This window comes from Trichosurus vulpecula, chromosome 3, assembly GCF_011100635.1.
Source record: "Trichosurus vulpecula isolate mTriVul1 chromosome 3, mTriVul1.pri, whole genome shotgun sequence".
Taxonomy (NCBI): domain Eukaryota; kingdom Metazoa; phylum Chordata; class Mammalia; order Diprotodontia; family Phalangeridae; genus Trichosurus; species Trichosurus vulpecula.
The window spans coordinates 17,098,784-17,124,589 of record NC_050575.1 but is presented as its reverse complement, the minus strand read 5'-3'; the positions used below and the strand labels follow the sequence as shown (position 1 = coordinate 17,124,589).

The 25,806-nt window shown below is 37.2% G+C and overlaps 1 protein-coding gene across 1 annotated transcript in view; it reads right to left on the bottom strand.

The window, feature by feature from the left end:
* RCOR1 (REST corepressor 1) overlaps positions 1 to 25,806 on the bottom strand; it is a 132,236-nt gene that overhangs the window by 49,206 nt on the left and 57,224 nt on the right. Inside the window, exon 3 of the mRNA XM_036750439.1 lies at positions 7,869 to 7,952. Within this exon, the coding sequence (XP_036606334.1) occupies positions 7,869 to 7,952 (84 nt within the window). The remainder of the gene's footprint in view (positions 1 to 7,868; positions 7,953 to 25,806) is intronic.

Genomic DNA, 25,806 nt, shown 5'->3' with positions numbered 1-25,806 from the left:
TACCCATTTTTTAACCAATGCCAAATAGTTTTAATGACTGATGCTTTATACTATCCTCCGAGGTCTGGAAGTGTTATTATTCCTTCATCCTTCCCTTTTTCATCATTTCCCTTTACATTCTATATTTTTTGTTTCTCCAAGTGAATTGTGTTATTACTTTCTTAAGTTCTGCAAAGTATCCCTTTGTTAATTGGATTAAATTTAAGTACATTCCCTTTCTCTGGAGGTGAGCAGTATATTTCGTCTGCATTCTTTTGGACTCACATCTCCCCTTATTTTCCAATTTTTAGCTAGCACGAAAAAGATCTACTATAAATATTTCTGTACATTTAGATCCTTTTCCTCTTCTATTCTTTTGTGGGTACAAGCCTAGTAGTGGCACTGGTGGGTCAAGGCAACTTTCTGGGCTTAGTTCCAAATTGCTCCCCACAATGCCTAAACCACAGCTCCACCGCTCCAGTCTCCTTTTCCTCTTTTGCTATATTTGCCAGTCCAACAGGCAGAAGGTGAAACCTCAGAGTTACTTCCATTTGTATTTCTCTAATTCTTGGTGATTTAGAACATTTTTTCATGTGATTGTTGTTAGCTTGGATTTCTTTCTTTGAAAACTGCCTGTTCATATCCTTTGACCATTTACATATTGAGAAATAGCTGTTAACTCTTGTAATTCCTTATATACACCTTGGATATAGATCCTTTATCCGAGGTAAAGATTACTTCCCAGTTACTTCCTTTCTTTCTAAATTTAACTACATTAGATTCGTTTGTGCAAAAACTTCTTAAATTTAGATATGCAAAACTGTACATTATATCTTCTGTCATCCTCTTTATCACTTGTTAAGTGATGAACTCATCTACCCATAGTTCCAAAAGGGAATTTCTTCCTTGATGCTCTAAGCTGCTTGTGATGGGACTTTTTATACCTAAGTCATGTATCCATTAATAGCTTCTCTTGGTAATATGTTGTGAGGTGCTGGGCTAACTATATCTAACTCCTGCCAGGCTGCTATCTAGCTTTCCCAGAAGTTGGACAATCTAATATTGATAGACCTTCTTCCTTCCCACCTTTTTTCATTATGACCCTTTAGATTCTTGACCTTTTATTCCTCCATATTTTAGTGTTTTTCTCTAGCCCCGTGAAATATTCTTTGGGGAGTTTGATTGATATAGCACTGAATAAATATATGTATTGGCTCAACCTACCCACCAGCAATTGAGGTTTCAAAAATAGCTATCAATTAAAAAATCTTAATATCAAAATTACATGTAATTGTAAAAGATACTTTTATGATACTTTATTCATTTAAATTAAATGTAAATATTGATATAATAGCAAAAAGGGTAGATAAGTTATGATCTATACTAGACAAAAATGAAATCACATATCCACTGAAGTACTTAAATATGTGTCATAAGGATAAGAGTTTCCCGCTGATGAGGACTTTAAGGATAGCCACTTTCAAGATAAAGATGCCACTAGAATTATCACAAATGTGAATTTTAATACAGTCAAGATAAAGGCAATTGGTTTTGATTTCCCCCTCTCAAAACAAAACTTGCAGCAACCTCTAATACAAAGCTTTTACTCTAACGTGCACTTACAGCAGATAACAAATTTTTATGTGGGCATTATGCAAAGGATCATTTGCAGAATACTGGTTCTAAAGAGCTATAATTCATGTGTGCTGAGTCCACTTACTACTAATAAGAATTACAAAACCCTCACCAACTTGCTAACATCAAAGACCCACTCATCAAATCAAAGAATATTGGTGCTAGAAGGGTTCAAAAGTTCAAACTCCCATATTTGACAAATGAGACCAGAGCCCAAGGAAGTTAGTAACATAGCAAGTCAGTGAAAGTCTGGGACTAGAACCCAGATCAAATGACTCCTATTCAGTAAAGCTTACTTCTTTTTTCTTCAAATTTGGCTTTGGGTAACATCGGTATATTTTATTTACATATCCTTTCATGGGTTACTATATTAAAATAATTTTTAAATGAAGTGAGTAGTTAATCTTAAAAGTTGTTGATGGACTTCATTTGTATGTTTCCCAATAATCCAATATAGTATTTAGCTGTTTGCCTTCTTATCCTGTGCAATTCTATTCAGTTTTCTGGGTAAAATGTTCTGGATGCCAATGTCCTCAGACGGTCGGTCAAGAGTCTGACAATAAGATCTTTTACTCTTTCCTCTCACAAAATCTCTTTTTCCAGTCAGACATCTCCTTCAAAAAGTCTTTCTATTATTTTTCAAATGCAAGTCTTCAAAAGTATACTGAAACCTTAAACCTAGTCTTTTCCACTGTCCTCTAGATAACCTGTAATTTTGATTCATTTGAGATTGTGTTCACATAAAAGAGACTGTTTTCCTATCTCCAATTTAGTTAGACCATATCAATAGCATTATGTTCTACTCTGGATATCACAATTTAGGAAAGACATTGACAAATTGGAGCACATCCACAGCAAGGATTGAAGACAAAAAATTGAACTATATCATATAATTAATAGTTCAAGGAGTTTGAGATAGTTGTCTTCAGCTATCTAAAATTTCAGGGATTATCAAGAAGTTGAGCCATTTTGGGCTGCTAGCGAAAAACTAAGGCATAAATAGAAGTCATAAGGAGATAATTTTCAGCTCACTATTAGAAAGTTCTTCTCTACTACTTGGAATAAGCTATTTTGTGAAACAGGGTGGTGATGATCACAAAAGTATGCAAGTGAAAGCAAAATCACCAACTAGTGAAATAATCCAGGAATTGGGTAGGAAACTAGACTAGATGACTTCTAAGTTCCTTTTCCAAAATAATTCCATATTTCCATATGACCATTATACTCATATTTCATTTTTTGGTCCACATTACGATTTCATTGATGTAGCGTATGTCTGGTGAAGGATCTCCTTCTATCAATGCAGAAAATACTTTTCTTAAGAGTCAATCGGGGGGGGGCAGGGCCAAGATGGCGGCTGGAAAGCAGGGACTTGCTTAAGCTCTCCCCCAAATCCCTCCAAACACCAGTAAAAAATGGCTCTGAACAAATTCTAGAGCTGCAGAACCCATGAAATAGCAGAGGGAAACAGGTCTCCAGCCCAGGACAGCCTGGATGGTTGCGGGGAAGGGTCTATTGCACTGTGCTGGGAGCAGAGTACAGCCCCTCATGGGCCGCTCCAGGACAGACCAGACCTGGAGTCAGCCGGCAGAACAGTCCCTAGACCATGAGTCATTGAGCTGTAGCAGTTACCAGACTTCTCAACCCACAAATGCCAAAGAGCAGGTTAGAGGGAAACTACAGGATTGAGTTGGGACTGGTCTGGCCACCAGCCCTGGGGTGGCAGAGGTGGTGCAATGGTGGCAGTGGCAGCAGCAGGAAGCTCCTGAGGCTGCTCCCAGAGCTCTATTGTCAGCTGCTTCCCCAGTCCCTGGCTCACACAGTGGGAAGAATCTAGCAGCAGATCAGAGCAGGAGTGCAAGGAGTGCTTTGTGGGCACAAAGGAAAGTTCTCCTGCTGTGCCCTGTGTGGATCTGGACTGCGGTTCTGGTTGGCGGTTCTTGGGGGAGGAAGAGTGCTGCTGTGACAGCGCCTGGGGTGACAGTGGAGTAGAACTGGCTCTGAAAACAGCAGTGCTTGGACCCTAAAGCTTGGGACAAAGTACTCTCTACTTTACAAGCAGTCATATCCTGACAAAAAGTTCAAGGATCAAGCAATTGGCTGGGAACATAAACAGGCAGTGAAAATGAACTCAGACTCAAACTCAAGATTCCTTTTTTGGTGACAAAGAAGATCAAAATATACAGCCAGAAGAAGTCAACAAAGTCAAAGAGCCTATATCAAAAGCCTCCAAGAAAAATATGAATTGGGCTTACGCCAAGGAAGCGCTCAAAAAGGATTTGGAAAAGCAAGTAAGAGAAGTAGAGGAAAAATTGGGAAGAGAAATGAGAGTGATGCAAGAAAACCATGAAAAACAAGTCAACAACTTGCTAACGGAGACCAAAAAAAAATACTGAAGAAAATAACGCCTTAAAGAATAGACTAAACCAAACGGCAAAAGAGCTCCAAAAAGCAAATGAGGAGAAGAATGTCTTGAAAGGCAGAATTAGCCAAATAGAAAGGGAGGTCCAAAAGACCACTGAAGAAAATACCACCTTAAAAATCAGATTGGAGCAAGTGGAAGCTAGTGACTTTATGAGAAATCAAGATATTATAAAACAGAAACAAAGGAATGAAAAAATGGAAGACAATGTGAAATAGCTCACTGGAAAAACCACTGACCTGGAGAATAGATCCAGGAGAGATCATTTAAAAATTATTGGACTATCTGAAAGCCATGGTCAAAAAAAGAGCCTAGATATTATCTTTCAAAAAAGTATCAAGGAAAACTGCCCTGATATTCTAGAACCAGAGGGTAAAATAGAAATTGAAAGAATCCACTGATTGCCTCTTGAAAAAGATCCCAAAAAGAAAACTCCTAGGAATATTGTCACCAAATTCCAGAGTTTCCAGGTCAAGGAGAGAATACTGCAAGCAGCCAGAAAGAAACAATTTGAATACTGTGGAAACAATCAGGATAACACAAGATCTAGCAGCTTCTACATCAAGGGATCAAAGGACTTGGAATATGATATTCCGGAGGTCAAAGGAGCTAGGATTAAAACCAAGAATCACCTACCCAGCAAAACTGAGTATAATGCTCCAAGGCAAAATATGGACTTTCAATAAAATAGAGGACTTTTAAGCTTTCTCAATGAAAAGACCAGAGCTGAATAGAAAGTCTGACTTTCAAATACAACAATCAAGAGAAGCATGAAAAGGTAAACAAGAAAGAGAATTCATAAGGGACTTACTAAAGTTGAACTGTTTTGTTTACATTCCTACATGGAAAGATGATATGTGTAATTCATGAGACCGTTTCAGTATTAGGGTAGTTGAAGGGAATATACATATATATAGAGCGCACAGGATGAGTTGAATATGAAGGGATGATATCTAAGAAAATAAATTTAAGGGGTGAGACAGGAATATACTGAGAGAGGGAGAAAGGGAGAGATAGAATGAGGTAAATTATCTCACATAAAAGTGGCAAGATAAAGCAGTTCTGTTGGAAGGGAAGAGGGGGCAGGTGAAGGGGAATGAGTGAATCTTGCTCTCATCAGATTCAACTTGAGGAGAGAATAACATACACACTCAACTGGGTATCTTACTCCACAGGAAAGTAAGGGCAAAGGGATAAAAAAGTGGGGATGACAGAAGGGAGGGCAGATAGGGGGAGGAGGTGATCAAAAGCAAACACTTTTGAAAAGGGGACAGAGTCAAGGGAAAAAATTGAATAAAGAGGGACAGGATAAGATGGAAGGAAATTCAGTTAGCCTTTCACAACACAAATATTGTGGAAGTGTTTTACATAATGATACATGTGTGATCTATGTTGAATTGCTTGCCTTCCTAGGGAGGGTATGTGGGAAGAGGTGAGAGAATTTCAAACTCAAAGTTTTAAAAGCAGATGCTAAAAAAAAAAAATGTTTTTGCATGCAGCTGGGAAACAGGATGTATAGGGAATGGGGCATAGAAATCTATCCCACCCTACAAGAAAGTAAGGGGAAAGGGATGGGGGGGGGGAGTGTGGGGTGACAGAAGGGAGGGCTGACTGGGGAACGAGGCAATCAGAATATATGCCATCTTGAAATGGGGGGGGAGGGTAGAAATGGCGAACAATTTGTAACTCAAAATCTTGTGGAAATCAATGTTGAAAACTAAAATATTAAATAAAAATGATTAAAAAAAGAATCAATCAGGATGGAAGACTTGAACCCAGGAGTTTCTGAATCTGAGAAAATTCTGACACTTCACCACCCTGCTTCTCCAATTTGTAAAATAATAATGAGGGTAAAAGCATTGTTAAAAGATTAGAATAGATAAAAAGCTGAGCATAAGATGACTAACTTAAACTGGATTTGATACAGATTCCATCTTCTCAACATAGCCACTCCTGATGATTTGCTACAGTCTATGCCTATCATGGTTTAGAGAATTTTCTTTTTGGTACAAATAAAACCAATGTAGCTAACATTGGAGGAAACAAAGAAGATGAGGAGAAAAACATTTATAGACAATTTCTCAGATAAAGGTCTCCTATCTCAAGCAGATAGAAAACTTTGTCAAATTTAGAAGAATATGAGTCATTCCTCAATTGATAAATGGTCAAAGAATATAAACAAGCAGTTCCTGGATAAAGAAATTATTTCTTCAAAACTATAGTCACATAAAAAATGTTCTAAATCATTACTGATCAGAGAAATGAAAATTAAAAACAACTTTGAGATATCTCACACCTATCAGATTGGCTAAAATGACAAACAGGGAAAACAACAAGTGTTACAGATGAATGTGGAAAACTTAGGACACTAATACACTGTTGGGGGAACTGTAAACTGATCTAACCATATTGAAGAGTAATCTGGAATTACGTCCAAAGAGTTATAAAACTATCTGTATATACCCTTTAACCCAGCAAATACACACTAGTATGTCTGTTTCCCAAGGTGATTAGGTAAAAAAGAAAAGGACCTCGATGTATAAAAATATTTATAGCAGTTCTTTTCTGGTGACAAAGAATTGGAAATTAAGGGGATGCCCATCAATTGGGGAAAGATTAAACAAGTTGTATATGATTGTAATGGGACACTACTCTGCTATAAGAAATGATCGGAGGTTGATTTTAGAAAGACTTGTATGAAATAATAAAGAGTGAAGTGAGCAGAACCAAGAGAATGTTGTATACAGTAACAGCAATATTGTTCAAAGAATAACTGTGAACAACTAAACTATTCTGAGTATTATAAATATCCAAATCAACTACAAGGGACCTATGGAGATGCTATCTACCTCCAGAGAAAAAGCTGATAAACAGAAGTATGGATAGTACGGTTATCTATATGTTTATGGCAAATGGTAGCCTTCTCTATTATTGGGGAGAGGCAGGGAACAGAAACAGCTTGAAACTTAAAATGTAATTGTAAATTTACATTAAATGTAAATTTTAAAAAGAAAATATTCAAAGAAAAAAAAGACTTCTTTTTTAAACTTGGGAGAAAACAAAGATTTTGAGAATGACATGAAATTCATCTTTAACGTTAGTTTGTGTTGTATATGTGTGCATGTGTTTAGGGATGAGTAGAGAAGGGGAAAGGGCAACGGGGTAGAAAGAGACCAGGAAAACTAAAAAGCTACACTAAGCAGTAAAAATTACTAACAGCTGGAATACCAAAAGAGGGGGAAAAAAACAAAGTAGCTTAGAACACAAATACAATTTTAAAACCATATATAAATCAAATAAACTACAATTCTTTAGATAGTTCATTGTAATTAAATAGTCTTGCCTTTCTGGTTTGTGAATTCTTAGCAATAGAAAACTCATTTTCTACAACATGCATTTGCCATTGTAATTCTTCCTATTACATTCCAAGGTTTTTCAAATTTTGGCACCTTAAATATCCTGAAAGTCCCAGCTGGATTAGTTACCGTATTGCAATGTTCCCTCCCTTCCCTGAGCCTCTCATCCTGCCTCAGCAATGTTATTTTTGTGTCAGCTGCTACAGCACTTTGAAAAAAATGGATGATTATGAAAGCTCATGGTGCAAAATTTTCAAAGGTTTGTGCTTGGAAGATCACTAAAGACGTCTTTTTTGTGATGGCTGGCTGCCTAGCAGTATAAAAATTCTACATACGTACAGATGAATTCATTAGATATGCATACATATAATTAAAGAAAAATGCAACAGAAATAAGTATTTTCAGTTGAAAAAGGACTAATATGTTCTATAATTAAATAAAAGAAGTAGAAAATTAAAGTTGTTTCTAAAACTTACATTTTGCCTCTGATAGATTCTGATTAGGTGACCATACCAGCATGCCAAGATTTTCTCTTTCCTGAGAGCGCCTTGAAATTTTAGCTTGAAAAGAAGCAGAAACAATAAGTTATACATCTTGTTGTTTCAACAGATACAAAAAGCAAACCAAACATTGTTTTTTTTTAAACCATAGTGTGTTCTGACAAGATTACTCATCCTTACCTAAACTTACTTGATATGATGTGACAAAGAAAATATATCCATCAGGATGCAAACCAAATGCTTTTTAAAATGCTGAAATACTTCTACCTGTGTATTTTTAAAAATCACTTTCTTATATTCACCCTTCCTTAAGAAAGCCACAAAAGGTAAGGAAACCACTATTTCAAGTCAGAGAACCTTACAGCTTAAAGGTACCTAAGATACCCAAACTAAGACTACTATCTATGCCTACTATCTAGCTGTACTCTTCATAGGCATATTAAAGAAAAGAAAATTAAAGAGAGGGATCATAACTATTTGAATGGATAATCACATTATTGTACCATTGTTCTCAAATTACTGAACCATTAGCTAAGAAACGGAAGCCCTGAGTAAGCTGAGTGAATATAGCCGGGTTTGCACATACAGATTGACGAGCTGCTGACAATGACAATGGTGTATTAGCCCAGAGAACCTTGGAGCACTGTTACAATTTTTCTATTACCTAAAGATACACAAAAAAGTAAGTATAGGGAAAAATAATGTGTGTTAACCAACTCTTTATTAATCTCATTTTTTGCAGGCAAAGGTGGTTTACGTTAATGTGACTGACTGCAATCTTTCTATAATAGTAACCGTTCAGACGCACCAACCTACATCTTCTCTCCTCTCCATCAGAGAATGTAAAGAAAAAACTTAGAAGAATTCATCTATTTCAACCCTCATCATCACATGTTAATGCTTTGAAACAAGTGTTGAGATAAGAAGTAACCAACTTCAAATAAAGCATTTAAGTTGCAAAAAAAAAATTAGCATCATGAACTGGAAAGACTAAATTGTAAGGGTTGGGAAGTGGGATGAGGCAACAGGAGCAAGGTATTTTAAGTAACCAACAATACACTGCGTACCACAGTCTAATGATGATAATTCAAGGTTTAAATTAATTTTAAAACTATAATTTCCCAAATACTACCTAAGCTATTTATGAAGCAGACAGATTTCTATAAAGTTTAACATCACTTACATTTTTGAGACTCAATCAAGAAGCAGGCAGGGTAACGGAACACTAGACTCAGAATTACCATACAGGCAATTCTGCTATAACACAAAATATCTGTTTGTAAAAATCACTGTGCCATGCAAAATCAAGTAATCAAAACCACAGGGCTCATGAGGAAAATGAAGTGGGAGCACAACACTCAAACTCACTCCCAGGGGAAAACACTACAGCTGTGGGATCGGTGTCACCAACACTAGTCTCTGTCCTATGAAGGGCATGAATGGGATCAACCTGAGGGGCATAGGCAGGATCAGCATAGGACTTGGAAACTGGAGACCTTGGGCAGAGCATCTTTTGTGAGGTGACCGAGGGGACTATTCTTCCCCCTGCATGGATGAAGTTCTATGCCCATTTCCACTGAAGCACCACACTACAACTATCTCCATCTGGCTTTTCCCTTGGCAGGTGGCTGGGGTCAAAGGGGCTAGGTAATCATCAGTCTGTTCTGTATTGAGGGATATGTTGGGGATCTCCCTGTCTTCCCTTCCCTTGTGTGCCTGCTTCTCAAGGTCCCCACCTCTCATTCTCCCTAACACTATACTTCCCCGATAGCTCTCACATCATCCTAGGTGGAAGAGGACAACTGCTTGCTGCAGCACTTTTCCCCCAGTGGAAGTCAGACATCTCTTCTTCCCAAAATTCACACAAAGACACACAGACACACACACACACACCCTGCCATGCATACCCAACCACTAGAGTGTGATGATGAAACCCAAAAGTACAAGGCAAAATTCACATTATTCTCAAACTGTTCCTTAATATATCATGCCTATATCATGCCCTTGGAACAAATTCACATTTTCAAAACAAATGTTATAGCAGAATTGTATATACATATTCTAATATATGCAACTAAATTGTTGTGGTGATTTTGAGTAATCCCTTTATCTCACTGAACCTCAGGTTTCTCATCAATAAAACCAAGGAGTTGAACTAAACTATCTCTGAGGTTCCTCTCAACTCTAATATTTTATGATTCTATAAAATTTTTTTCTTCAATGACAATTATAATTCCAATGGTGCTTTGTCATCATTTCAGTTATCTTCAATTAGCAGTGGCTCCTAAGCTTTAGTTGTAGTTTTCTCTTCTTTTGTCCTTATAAATGTGTTAAGGATCTATAAAACAACATTTCAATGGACTAAAGGAGTTCGTTTTATAATAAAATGAGATACTTAATTTTGTAAAGCAAAAAAATTGGAATTCATTTGTTTTTTATGTTGGGTTTTTTTTTTTTTAAAGCAAGGCAAATACAAACAGGGAATTATCAACAATGCCTAAAATGCAACTTTCCAATATGGAAACAACTTTAAGGGTCAAATTCAAAACTATACCAATAATAATTAATAAAAAATACAAGTGACAGCATAAGTTTATACACTTCATATTCATTATCTCATTTGATCTTCACAATAGCTCTGTGAGGCAGGCTGTTCAGGTATTACCCTATTTTATAAATTATGAAATCAAGGCTCTCAGGCACATTATGAGACTGTCATAATAATTAAGTAACAGTTAAGATTATATCCCAGATCCTCTGATTATAAATCCAGTGTACTTTACACCAAAACATATTGAGAATTGGAAGTGTTTAACCTGAACCTATGACAGTGTAAAGAAAGGTATTCCACCTCCCATCTCAGTTGACATAGTCAGAGAAGGCACAGAATGAAATCACAATGTATTAATGAGGTGTTAGAGTGACAGGAGAGATGCAGCTTTACCCAGATCCCTCTGCCAGGTGTCAACACTTCACTGAGTCAAGAAGGGAACAACACAATTGGCTGAGAAAATAAATTAGTTCTGGGGGCTTTAAATCACTAAGGCCTGAGGCACGGGAAGAGGGGGAGGGGAAGGGAGAGAATTTCTCTCTCCTCCATCCCTGGTGTGGCTTAGAAAGGGTGCTACTGGACCAAAAGAAAATATTTTATCAGGGAGTAGAGACACACACTGGAGACAGAAACAGAGAAAGTCATCTAAGAGAATAAGCAGCTCTAGGAAAGTGTGAAGAGAACTCTTGGAAACCAGGTCGGGGAGCAGGAGAGGAAGCAGATCTCTACCAGGAGACAGGAGACTTTGAGGGCCTGTAGTAACAAGTGTTTTGAGTGTGTCTCACTTCCGTTGTACTTCTGAGTTTGATTCCACTATTCCCACAGACGCTATATGTATGTATGTGTGAGAGAATACACCCTACATTTACGGAGGAGTATATGCCCCTGATAAGAGCTGAACCTAATTGGGTGATTGTTAATTAGAAGTACAAAGCAGTAGTAACAGAAGTACTCCCCACAGGCTGACCCTTAGAGTCTGAGACTAACAGTAGCCCACAAATATGAGTACGCACTGGAGGAACATCCCAGAAGGTGTTACAACAGCAGTTCTCTTATCAGAAAAACTGGGAAGAGTGACCGGGTTTGTTCTATGTGGCTCCAAAGGGCATAATTAGGATAAATGGCTGCAGAAGTTAAGAGAAAGCATATTTCAACTCAACACAAAGGAAAGATTCTTAATAATTATAGGATTATAGGGGCTATAAAAGGGACCTTAGAGATCAAAGCTAGCTCATCACCCCTGTTTTAGAGTGGATGTTTACAAATCAAGTATTCTTTTTGCTTCATCAAAACTACAATCACAAAGATGTAAAAAAAAAAAAAAAAAAGTGAAGTGGGCTCCAATGGTTAAGCACAGTGATTGGCACCTAGTAGACACTTAATAAATGCTTACTGACACTCTGTTCTGAGCTGCTGAGGGTCCTAAAACACCAGCAAGGACCCTAAAAGATGCAACAATATAAATTCCAGAGATCAAGGGGGTGCCTAACTCTGGGAGGTACAAGAACCTAGAGGACCCAAGATAAGAGTAAGCAAGGCTGATCATCATCAACCCCTCCCCACCCCCAGCCCGGGGAAGAAGCCTAGATATAAAAAATATGATATAAAGTCCCAACTCAGGAGCTAAAACTGGAGAGCTGAATGAATTTAAAAAGAAAACAGTGACCAGTAACAGAAAGGATTCTAAATCCAGGAGATTTCTTTAAAAGTAAAGGATAACTACATAACAATTGCAAACAGAAACTCAAAGGAAAAAAAATGGATTTTCTACAAGGACTATAAGAATACCTAGAAGAAATGAAACAAACAAAAAGGGAAATAAAAGCTCTGGAGGAAAGATGAGCAACTCTGAAGAGAAAGTGATAAACTTTACCAATTAACAGACTCCCTGAAAACGACCAGACCAAATAGAAATCAATGACTCCATGAGAAAGCAAGAAATAACAGAACAAAACCAGCAGACTGAAAAAAAAAATAGAAGAAAATCATCTGACAGAAAAAACAACTGACCTGGAAATAGGTTAAGGAAGAAGAAATAATTTAGAAACACTAGATTCCCTGAAAACTATGGCGGGGGGGGTGGGGGGGAGGCCCCTACAATCACCTACAGAAGGGAATCCCAAAAGAAAAATGTCTATGACTAGCATAACCAAAATCCAGAGCACACACATCAAAGAGAAAATATTCCAAGCACCTAGAAAGAAACAATCCAAGCACCAAGGAATTATATTCATGATCACACAAGATCTGATAGCTATAACTATAAAAGAAGAGATCTTGGAACACAATTTTCCAAAAGGCAAAAGAATTAGTCTTGCAACCAAAAATAATCTACCTTACAAAACTGAGTATAATCCTGGGGGGGAGGTGGGCGATTTTTAAAAACATTTCTGAACAGGAACTTTGAGATATAAGCATATGTGTCCAAAGAAACTCAGAAATTTATTTCAGCAGTTATGAGCCATATGATTTCTCATAATTAGGGTGCCTGAAATGAGTATACAAAGCATGGTGGAAGTGAAGGAAGTAGACATCATGTGAAGAACCCTTCACAAGATCAAGGTAAACCAGGACTGGCAACCAGGCTTCTCAACTTCTAATCCAATAAAATTCTGCTGCTATAAACTTTACCCAAAGTCGCAGTCGTTTTTTTCCTGAGCAAAGATTTCTTAAGAGCTAAAGTAGATTAATGAAATTTTAACAGGATCACACCCCAAGTTATATAGCCCTATAGTTAAACTAGACTGGGGATTAAATGGTATATGGAAAGGATCGGGATTATTTTATGGAATGAGAAGATAAGCCCTGTTTCTCTCTCTATGTTGGTATTTCCAGTACTCAGCATCGTGTCTACCAGAGTAACGGCTTCTTCTTGTTGCTGTTGTTGAGCTGTTTCAGTTGTGACCGACTCCTTGTGGCTCCATTTAGGATTTTCTTGGCCAAGATTCTGGAGCGGTTTGACGCGTCCTTCTCCAGCTCATTTTACAGATAAGGAAATTGAGGCGGGCAAACAGGATTAAGTGACTTAATGTTTATTGACTACTTTATTAGCACAAATGTAATAAATATATCCTGAAGACCAGTTATAATACAGGTATCCTCCTCAAAACCAATATAAAGTAATCCTATTACTTAAGTGAGTATGATATCACCACTTTTAGGAAAAAAACATTCTAAAATGCTGTGTGTGTATGTGTGTGTGCATGTGTATATTTTGTATAACACTTCTGAAATCTGTTCTTAATTTTACTACCAGTTTTATGGGAAAGTTTGAGCTTCCCTTTGTTGAAACTCATTTAAAAACTGTAGTAATTTACTTAAAGATTATAAAAATTATGAAAGCAAAGTATAACAGGATATGGCTCAAATATTGGTTTCTTGCTTAAGTTCCTTAAAAAAAAAAAACCTAAAATAAATAAATAACCCTAAAAATGAAGTTACATGTTGACATATGTGTAGTTCTATGTTAAAGTTTGCTGTTACAAAAAAGGCAGATAGGTTTGAAACAGTCAGAGGGTCAACCTAAAATGCACCTCCCTACGGACACGGCAATGCAAGCATACGTTGTCTCATCAATTCCCTTCATACAATGACATTAGGTGAACAACCACAGAGACAGTTAACTCCAGGTAAACAGGAGCAATCTTATGACTATGACCAGCCAAACAGCATTAGGACATTAAATCACAGAATGTCAGAGTTGGAAGAGACCTCTGGGGCAAATTCATATTCAATTCAATTCAATCTATACCTGACCAATGATGCTTCCTCTATATCCTTGGTAACTCTTCCGCATTTGTTGGAAGGATCCTTTTGCAGTACATATCCATACTCAGAGAGACTGCAAGGGATTTTCCATAGGACAGATCAGGGTAAATAGTAGCAATAAGCTAACCAACTGAAAAAAGCTACAATATCCCAATCATAGAAACAAAGAATGTTATAACTTGATATAGATCAAGTCCAACCCCCTCATTTTACAGATAAAGAAACTATACACTGGCTTTTGATTCCGAAAGATCCATTTAAACACGAAACAAATGAGCAGAGAGAAACACAAGAAAGCATCAGATCTGGACTTTAAATCCATCTTTTCTGTCTTTTGCTTGTGGGACTTTAGGTAAGAAACTTAAATTCCAGGCCTCAGTTTCTTTGGAATAGAGGGTATAATCCAAAGAATGTTAGATTTCTAGGTTATGGCTTAAAAGAAAGGAACAATAGGACTTTTGACAAAGGATAGTCTGCATCTAACAAGAGCTGATAAAAATTTATATTGATCTGTCTTAGTGGTAACCAAAAAAAAAAAAACCTAGAAAAAAATGGGTACACACCAGTTGAGGAATGGTGAACAATTATGGTATATGAATCACTTAGCTTCCCTTGTCTTCAGTTCCTTCATCTGTAAAATTATGAAACTGGATTTCTAAGATCTCTTCTAGTTCTAAATTTATTCTATGAATGGAATGGAATATTATTGTGCCATAAGAAAAAATGAATAAGGAATTCAAGAGAAATATGGAAAGATCTGTATGAATTAATACAAAGTTAAATAAGCAGAACTGAAACAATTACAATAACAAAAATAATACAATGTAAATCACTGATGAGAATTTTGTAATGACTAATTCTGCCCCAGAGAAGACATGAATAAATAGCTCCCTTTTCTCTAGAAGTAGAAGATTATTTGTGGTATATATTGCCACCAGATATAGTCACAGTGTTAGTTTCGCTTGACTGTTTTTGTAATAAGGATGGCTTTTTGAGGCATGTGAAATTCCAGAAATGACTGATGTAAAAAATAAAACCCATCAGAGAGAAGATAGAAAGTTTTCATGCACATCTACCAAGCTATGTACTACAGAGATTAGCAGTTATGAAATGGGAATAGCAATAGATGTATCAAAAAATATATAGGAATCAAAATCCAAGAATATAATGAATTAAAAAATCCAGCAATGAAAACTATATCTTTAGGTTGTATACACAAATGCACAAATATAGTCAATAAGGTAACTTGGAAACTTTTAACACCAGGAGACAAATTTAAAGACAGTGTTGGGTGGAAGGGTAGAATGGCACCCTTGACTAGAATATGGCTCTGTAAAATTGTAATATTCAAAAGGACCAAAATAAGAGAGAAAAGGTATGCAGAGGGGGATAGTATCAAATATTAATAATAAGACATACTCACATGTAAGGACATCTGGGAGCCAGAGGCAAAAAGCAAGAAGTTTCTGGTGAAGATCAAAACAAGAAAGAAATAGGAAGGATATCGTCAAGGGACTGCACAACAACTGTACAGAAGTTGGGGAAACAGAACATAAACTAGGCACACAAGCATAATAGAATGACTAGAGATTTGAATTACCTGAATATTTTTTAGAGCTGACTCACAAAAACAGAGCAGCCGCTACATCTTGACACTTGCTAATAATTTAAATCTTCAAAAAACAGAAGAAGCAACAAGGAGAAATGCTATCGTGGATCTAATGTTCACCAAGAAGGAAGACCTCGTTGCTGAAACAGAAATGACAGGAACCTTGGGAAGAGAACTGACAAGGAAAACAGAGGCAATAGGCTGGCATGGAGCCTGTATCTGGGGACGGTTAATTTCAAAGAGTTCAGACGGTGGAACAATTGAATTACATGTCCCAAAAAACTCAGAGGGGTGTTAGCCCAAGAGGGAGCAGAAGTTTTCAAGAATGAAATATTTAATACACAAAGAGAAATAATGTCAAAGAAAAGAAGAAAATATATAAAGGGACTACGAAGGAATTAGAGGGAACTCACTGACCAACCAAGATTTTTAAAAGATATATAAGATGGAAGCTTAGTAAAGGAACAGAGGATTAATAAAAACTATGGCACAGACCTGTAAGAACAGCATCCAGAAAAATAACGACCAGAATGTGATGGACACAAGGACAACAAAAGGAGACCTTTTAGATGCACTGCAGAAAAAGACTGATGGCATAGTGGATGGAAAGCATCTGAGTGATATGCAATGAGGAAGGGGAGAAAAGAGAGTTCACAGTGAATGGTCACAATTTTTTTCCTCTAAAATATGAGAGGTCCTCAGTGGAGAGGGGAAGGGGAAGGGGAGCGTCATAGTGAGCCAATAAGGAAACTATAGAAGGAATGCCTAGCAGCAGCAAAGGCCCAGATGGGGACAAGAGATACAAATATGGAGTGTCTTGGGATCAGTCCCTAGACCACACCTGGAGAAGCACTGCATTGTCATACAGTGCCAAAACTTGTGTTATAGGATGAGGAAATGGGGATAGCGTAATACTCATGCTCTTTCCCTCTTTTCCCTTTACCAACCCTGGTAAATTCACGGGGGGAGAGAAAAAAGGGGAATAATAAGATAATGTGATCATTTAGGCCCCAGTCTGCTTCATTAATCTATCAAATTCACTTTCCACCCCATTTACTAAAAAGCAGTTGCCATGTTAATTAGAATATTTTTTAAATTGTCCTTTATTTCACCAATACCTTTTCCCCTTCCCCCAATCATCTACTAGTATCCTTCAAGGGAAAGGATTGGAGATCTCTTCCAAAGAAGTCTCAGTCTATTCATTGTAAAATGAGGCTGTTGGACTGGATCACTTCTACCTTCTCTTGCAGCCCTCCCTCTTCCACCTATTTCACACACAACCTTTTGAGCAAAGGATAGTCACTTCTCATTCTGGAAAAAACAGTAAAAGGTGAAAAAGACTGACATACAACAAGTAGAATGCAAAGAATACAGGCTAATAATAACATAGGGCAATCTGATTTCACTGTAAGCACATCGTGGAACAATGGAGAGCTCAATGCTTACTGCGATTTCATACAATTTAATAAATGATTTTCCAGCTGCTGGCACCAAAATATTTGTTACTTTGCATGGTTAACTTCTGGACCACAATGAAACACTTGAAGACACTAATGAAGCAAAAAAATAACAGCCAACATTTCTCAAAAAATCTGGAGGATATACAAACTAACTTCTGTAAAAGGAACCCAAGAGGTAGGTAGTACAAGAATTATCCCTACTTTTATCAGTCACATTACTAGTAATAGTAATTACTAGAGGCAGGTAGGTGGTGCAGCAAGTAGAATGCTGGGCCTGCAATCAGGAGGACCCCAGTTCAAATCCAGCCTCGGAACCTTATTTATTTACTGTGTGACCCCAGGCAAATCACTTAACTACTGGCTTTTCTTAAGTCCCAACTAAAGTACCACTTTCTAAAAGAAGCCTTCAGAAACCCCAATTAAAAATTCTCGTGGCTACCAGCTTAATTATTTCCCATTTAACGGGTATATATCGGCATTCTCTCTTGATCACATACTCCTTGAGGGCAGGGACTATCTTTTGCTTCTTTTTGTATCTCAAATGCTTAGCAGAGTGGCTGACACTTAATAAGCTCTTAATAAATGCGCACTGATTAATTGATCGACTTACTTTTTATCTGCCTCAGATTCCTCAACTGTAAAATGAGGATAAGAGCAGCAACTACCTCCTGGGATTGTTGTTAGAATTAAAGAAATAATATTTGTGAAGCACTTAGCACAATGTCTGGCACACAGTAGGCACTTAATAGATGCTTGCTTATTTCCTTCCTAGGAAGAGTCAAAATATGAAACTCTGGCCTTCTAAATCTAAGCTCAAAGCTCTTTACCTTTTGCCAGAGTTACAGATCAAAAAACACACCTTTTTTTCCCCCTAAAAGGCTCCCTAACAATTGCTATCCCTTCAAATAAGTGGTGATTGTTAACAGTATGAAAGAAGCTTGGTCTTAAGGCAAGAGAGACAAAGGCAAAGATATATTTTAACTCATTAACATATCTGTAGTTATGTTAAATCTTCCATCAATATTCTATTCCTCCCCTTCCCCCACCCCCTTACACACACAACACCCTCTGTCTCTGAAGTTGTCAGTGCTGACAGGTCAGCTTCCTAGTCTTTGTCAGCTAGCTGTCTGGGAGGAAGGGAAGCTGGGACAGAGAGCACTCAAATCTTCAGGCCTCTCCAGGCAGGCTTCTTCCAGGTAGGGTAATGACAGGGCTTTTGGACTCAGTGCACTTCTAACCTAGTGGAGATGGGAATGATAGAAGCTTCTTTTATTTTCCTTCCGCAACTAGGCCAAAGCCTTTTTTCCTTCTAAAGAAAAAAAAAACTGAAAGCAAAACAACTTTCCATCCCATTCAAATCATCTCCCTACATAGGACATAGGTTTTAGAGCTGCATGAGAAAATACAAGTGATTCAGCCCAACATCCTCATTTTACAATGAACGGACTGAGACTTCTTTGGAAGAGATCTCCAATCCTTTCCCTCAAAGGATACCAGTAGATGATTTGGGGGAAGGGGAAAAGCTATTGGTGAAATAAAAGACAATTTTAAAAATATTCTAATTAGCATGGCCACTGCTTTTTGGTAAATGGGGTAAAAAGTGAATTTGATAGATTAACGAAGCAGCCTGGACCTAAATATCACATCATGTTATTATTCCCATTCTTTCTCTCCTCCCTTTCCCTCTCCCCCCGTGAATTTACCAGGGTTGGTAAAGGGAAAAGAGGGAAAGAGAATGAGTATTACGCTATCCCCATTTCCTCATCCTACAACACAAGTTTTAGCACTGTATGATAACGCAGTGTGGTCTAGGGATTGAGCCCACCAAGACATGTTCAAGGATGTCTGTGAGGTAAAAACTGTTACATTGTTTCTGTAATGATACTAAGACATTTTAATATCCATTATAGTAAATATTATCTATATGTATATGTAACCCACATAAACAAAAGCTTTTTGATAGAGTTCATTAATTTTTAAGAGTGTAAAAGAGGTCTTGGAAACAAAAATTTTGAGAACTCATTTCTAATATCTTGAAAATTTCCCACAACTAATAAGAAATAATTCATTTTGATTTTAAAATAATGCCCCCCAAAAAAGGACTTTCATTACATTAAGTATTCTCCCCGCTTTAGGTTTTTGTGACACTACTCTCTCCCGATTCTCCTCCTTTTAGTCTGGACTCTCCTCAGTCTCCATTGTTGAAGCATTCATTATACTAGTCCCATCCTATATGCCATGGGTGTGTCCTGGGCTCTCTTCTCTCCCTATAAACTCTTCCAGTGCTCTCATCAGCTCCCCTGGGTTCAGCTACAACCTCTATGCAGACAACTACCAGATTTATACATGCAGCTTCAGTGTCTCTCCTGACAGTCTGTCTCACTATCACCAAGTGCATTTCCAACTGGATATTCCAAAAACAAAATTTATTCACTCCTCCTTTTCAACCACTCCTGCTCACTCTTAAAATTTCCTATTTCTGTGGAGGAAACTACCATCCATCCTTTCATGACCCAGATTTAAAACCTCATAGATCCCACCCACTAGACATCTAATCAATGAGCAGAACCAGGAGAACAATTTATATAGCCACAACAGCATTACTGTAAAAGACAATCAACTCTGACAGAATCTGATCATCTCTGACACTCATCACAGAAGATTCCTGATGAAGCAGACTACCGAGAAGGTGATGAACTCAAGAATACAGATTGAGACTTTTGGGGGACACAATCAATGTGGGAATTTTACTTGACTATCTATGTTTATAATCCAGGTTTTCTTTTTCTTGCTTTTCCAATTGAAGATGGAGAGATGGGGGAAAGTGGGAGAGAAAGAAGACATTCATTTGAAAGAAAATTGTTTTTAATAGCTCTGGGAGTCAGAATCAGAAGAATAATTTACTAAGTGATCACAACATGATAGGAAAGAATTTTGTGACACCTCAAATCTTCAAAAGACTGATGATAAAATTTACCATTTACCCATTAGCACAGATGTGGCGGACTAGAGTTACAGAACTAGTTATGCATTTTCAGACATGTTCAACGTGCTGATTTGATTTCCTTTACCATGGGAGACACTGGCACAGGACTGCTCAGCATGGCGTACTCACATCAGAGAAGGTACTATGCTCTATGAGCAAAGCAGAATTGAAATAGCTCAAAAGAAACATAAGATGCCCAAATTTAAAGAATCCACCCCAAATGTTCACATGGACTATTTGTATTTGACTTGTGGTAGAACATTCCGAGCTTGTACTGGTCGGATCAGCCACAGTTGGACACACTGAAACTTGACTAGCATGGTATTGTCATTTTGGTCCTCTTCGGAAACAAAAGGCAACAACCAATAAATCTTACAAAGGAATGCTTCTACCAGGATAGGGATAGGAGTTGGGTTAGTTAGTAGATAAGCATTTTTTTTAAAAAACACTTTAATAAAATTTAAATGCACTAAAGAAAAAAGTATAGAAGGGGGGCACAAAGAGCAATTTTGTTACTATTTGATTAAATTTCTCATCTGTATTTCTTTAAACAAAATTTTAAGTAACAAGTTCAATCTTCTTCCCTGGTCGTCTTTGTATTAACATTTTAAAAAACCATCTTTAGGTTCACATAGAAAAAGAAAAAAAATACAAAAAGCTTCAGTGGCTCCCACTTGCCTCTAGTTTCAAATACAAGCTCTGTAGTTTGGCTTTTAAGAATCTTTCACAATCTAGTTCCAGTCTACCTCTACAGATTTATTTTATGTTATTCTTTCACCCAAACTGGCCTGCTTATTGTTCTCCAAAAAGTAATATCCGATGTCTCATCTTCAGGCATCCACACAAAGCTATTCCTACATGCTTGAAATGCAATCTCTCCTCACCCATGCCTCAGACTCCCTGGCTTCTTTCAAAGCTCAACATAAGTGCTACAGGAAGCCTATCTGTATTCTCCCAGCACCAGGGCCTCCCTGGAAAATTACATTGCAGGTATTTTGTATTTGATTTTCTACACACACATTGTCATTCCCCTGCCACAATTTGAATGTGACTTCCTTGAGGCAAAGAGGTTTTTATTTCTGTGTCTCAGAATTTAACACTGTGCCTGGCATGCAGTAGGCACTTAATAAATGCCTGTTGAATGAAAAGTAACTGGAAAGTTTAGGACTTCTATAGCAAAGACTATGGCTACTTCTCAGTGGAAAAGGTCTACCTAGAATGAGTAGCTAAAAAAAAAAATACTTCCACCTTGAGCTGTAACTACAAATCATATGATACCTGCTGTAAAGGAGGTTAAAATTTTAAAGATGACCATTCTTAAAAAATGATACCAAAAGCCATAATTTTTCAAGAGAAAGAAGTATTTCTGCTCTGGCATTAGAAAATGCTCTGGCATCTACCTCTGTAAATTATCATCCAGATGAAAATTATTTGTCTCAACTTCCAGGTTACTAATGCATTTTTTTACAAAAGAAAAAAAATACTATGATTAACATAGAACCAGACCTGACTTCCTTTATCCCTCCCCACCAAAAAAAAAAAAAAAAAAAAACCACCTCTTACCCATACTCTCTTGATACATATTAAAACACTGAAACAAGACACGGACCAAAAGTACTAAAATCTGCCTCTAGATTACACAACCCACATGTATATTCTAACAGTTTTACACAGTATTATACTTATTCATAATGACTATAAAATGATGCTTTAGCATTTAATCCCTTTAAAAAAAATTTTAATTGGCTCAAAATCCAAGAACCTAAATTCATCTACATTTTATCTTCAATGCCCACAACCCAAAAAAAGTGAGTTCCAAACTATGACTCTAAATTTTGGCTGCCAGTGTGAATTTAGTGGAGCTTTTTGTTTGTTTTTTGAAGACTTAGTATCCACATGCAAATGAGAATTCATTTAAATATGATTACAGTAAGTGAGCCTGGTGACTCTTCTCTCCCCAGAAAACACCCTGTTGCATCTGAGAAATCACCATGGAAGTAAAGTTCTAGAAAAGAAAAAAATCACTTAAAATTGTGGCTAGAAATGGTACAAATAAGGATGACTAAATCTTCTAGGAGAAAAGTTTTACAATCATTCAAAGACTCTAAAGTGGCTCACCAAACAAACAAAAAAACCTCCATATGATTGTAGGAAGCTACCTGGCTCAAATTTGGTCCTCTTCTATACGTTGTTTCTATAATGTATGTACCCCAGGTCTAAGGTGGAAAGTAAAAAATCTGGGAGAACAAGTAAAAATAAACTTAACTTTCCTGATAACATCCCAAAAGAAGAATGAAAAAGTATAATTATCCGAGAGACTTAATGGCCAGGTAAAAAATTTTAGTTAAATTCTTTCATCTTTAACAGCACTTTATAATCATTAACTAATTAATTCACAATATCTGTGTCAAATGCACCATGGCACCCATCATTCTGAGATGAGGAAAAGCTGCTTTACAAAGATTGAAAAATTTGCTCCAAGCCTAAATGATTCAACCTTAAACAAAGGTTGGAATTATGAATTTCATTAGTATGGAACAATGTCAATACCACTTGTAATCTTGCCAGATCATTAAACACAGAACCGAAAGCGGTCTTAAGACTAGATTTCTTAAATCTCACAATATTTCTATTTAGCCTGACTCCTCTCTACTCATTGTGATAAAGAATAATTCTTAACAATGTATTTCAAAGATACTTAGGTGCAGGTCACAATCCTTCTAAAAGACTTTGTGGCAGGTCTTCAAGAGTTGCTATGGCTGAACATGTTTCAAAGACCAGGTTCCATTTGGAGACAGAGATCCATCAATAACTCTGCTCTTAAAACCTGGGTGATCTTAAGCAGGCCACTTAAACTTTTGTAACCTCAGTTTCCTTATCTGTTAAGAGGAGCTACCAGCTGTATGTATATGATCCATGATCACTAAGGTCAACTATTGATGAGCTCCTCCTCCTCCAAATTTAGCTAGGCTAGGATTCTTTGTCATCTAAGATTACCAGGCCTTTCCAACTTGGTAGGTTCTACAAAAGCTTAGGCTTCATTGACATTGCCTTTTAGGACTCAAGATCATTCCACACCACCATGGGGGTATCTATTTTTTAAAAGAGACACAAAATACTGTGTATGTAGGACTAAAATGTTAATATCCAAAAAATCCCTCAAAATAACCAATATATAAAAAATAACATTTAGTCAATAAGCACACTCTGATAAATTATATTGACATATTAAGTATAAGTGCCTAGCACATTTTGGGCAAATAATACATAAATGTTACTAACAAAAGGAAGACTTTTTAAGAACTGAAGTTGTAAATATATCCATTGTTCAGTCCAATCCCACAATCTTAATTTTTTAATTTAAAAAAATAATCTGCATCTCAAATGGGAACAGGTATCAACCCCACTGGCCCCCTCCTCTTTTCAAAAGTAGCTATTTACCAAAGACTTTTCCAAGAATTATATTAAAAAAAAAAAACACTGTCACCATTCTGATATTTGTTTATATAGCAGGTGAGCTTAGCTGCTTATTAGTTCAGCTGGTTAGAACTTGGTGCTAATGAGGCTGGGGTCACCTGATTCAATTCCCATGTGCATTAGCTTCACTTTGGTCCTTGGCCACACTTATAAACAGTGATTCAGTAAAAATCCAACACCACCAACTAAAAAAACATGTTCAATGTGCTGATTTGATTTCCTTTACCATGTGTGACATGGGAAAACACTGGCACAGGACTGCTCAGATAAAACTCACAGATAAGTGGTGAAGAATATCTTGGGAACCCAAATACATTAATATTAAACGTATCAGAAAGGCAGCATAGTGTAGCAGAGAGAGCCAACCAGAGAGTCAGGGAAGATCCAAGTTCAAATTCCACCTCTGAGACATACAGTACTGGATATACGACCCTCAGAGAGTCACTTCATTTCTCAACTACATAACAACTGCCAACATGCATTGGTAAAAGGAGTTTCTTTTTCCTGAAAGCTCTCACCAAGGGTTTCCTATGCCAATGAAATAAAAATGCCATTAAAAAAGATTTAAAAAAAAAAGAATTTTAGAAGTGAATCACTGTCTCTCAGAGTGACCTCAAAAGTCATCTAATTCAACTTAAACCTAAACAAGTGGTCAAGTATTTGGGAAGTGGTCATGAAATCTTTGCTTGAAAAAATCACTCCACCCACCATTTCCAACCCTTGGCACCTTCACTTGAACCACTGTCCTCAGCCTCTTGAGGACCCTTCCTTCACCAGAACCTTTGACTCTCCTCCAGGAGAACCACACAGGGTTCTAATAGGTGAGCAAATCTCTACCTCATTTAAAGGCCATTTCCCATACATATTTTCTTTTATATGTTGGCTTCTTCAATTAGAATTTAAACTCCTTGAGGGCAGAGCTGTGGGCTTTCTTCAGTTTGTAACCCCTTGACTTAGCTTAGACCCAGCACATAGTTATCCTTTACTCTTTCCCTATCAATTGGTTCCTTCTCTACAACCTTCCAACAGGCCCATAACTCTCAAATTATTTTAAACAAAATAAAACAAAATCTTTACTAGAATCTATTCTATCTCAAACAACTGTGGTATATCTTTTTCCTCCCTTTCTCAGCCAAACTCCTTGAAAAAAAAATTATCTACATTTACTGCCTCCCACTTATCCTTACTTCTCAACCTTTTTGGAGTCATCACTGAAATGAAACTGCTTTCTCAAAAGTTACCAATACACTACCGTTGGTGGAGCTGTAAACTGATCCAACCATTCTGGAGATCAATTTGAAATTATGTGCAAGTAATGGTAATCAGGGCAGGATGCTTTGCTGTTCTTTTTTGGAATGCTAAGACTATTAAGTGCCCTTAACTAGTCTCGCCTTTGTTTGAATGGAGCAGGTAAAGGGGGATCTTTAGTCTCAGCAGTGTTTCTCAGCAATAAAACAATCCAGGAGTCATTGATTTGTATATGATGTGGTGCCAGAGATTGAGGAATTTTCCCATACTCTGGATGGTGAACCTTGAGCCCCCAGGGCCCCGAACACCATATATGTATTGGAAGGTTAGCTGTTCACGTTTTGGGGGCACACTCATTAAAAGAGTGATGAGATTCTGGGCAAGCTGTTGAAACAGCCCCCTCCCCGGCTTTGATAACCCAGATGTTGGTACTTTTCTGGTAACTACGTATTGCTATGGATAGACTGGTTTGTGTTATTTGCTCTGTTTATAATGTATGCTTGTAATTTCTGTTTGTATTTGTCCTAGAGTTCAGGGGGCTGATCTTTTCCCCCTGAACTAAGTGAACGACACACACACACACATATATATATATACACATGTTTAATTAAACGGAGATTGTTTACCCCTTAAAATTGATTTTCTTAGAAAAGCAGATCAAAGAACTTGTGCTGGCAGCCCTTCTGTGTGCTCTTGTTGTTGGTCTTACACAGCCAGAGTAGCTGCTAGCAGCATTGTCCACATTTTCTTTTGCAACATGGCTAATATAGAAATGTGTTTTGCAAGACTTCTCATGTATAGACTATACCAAATTG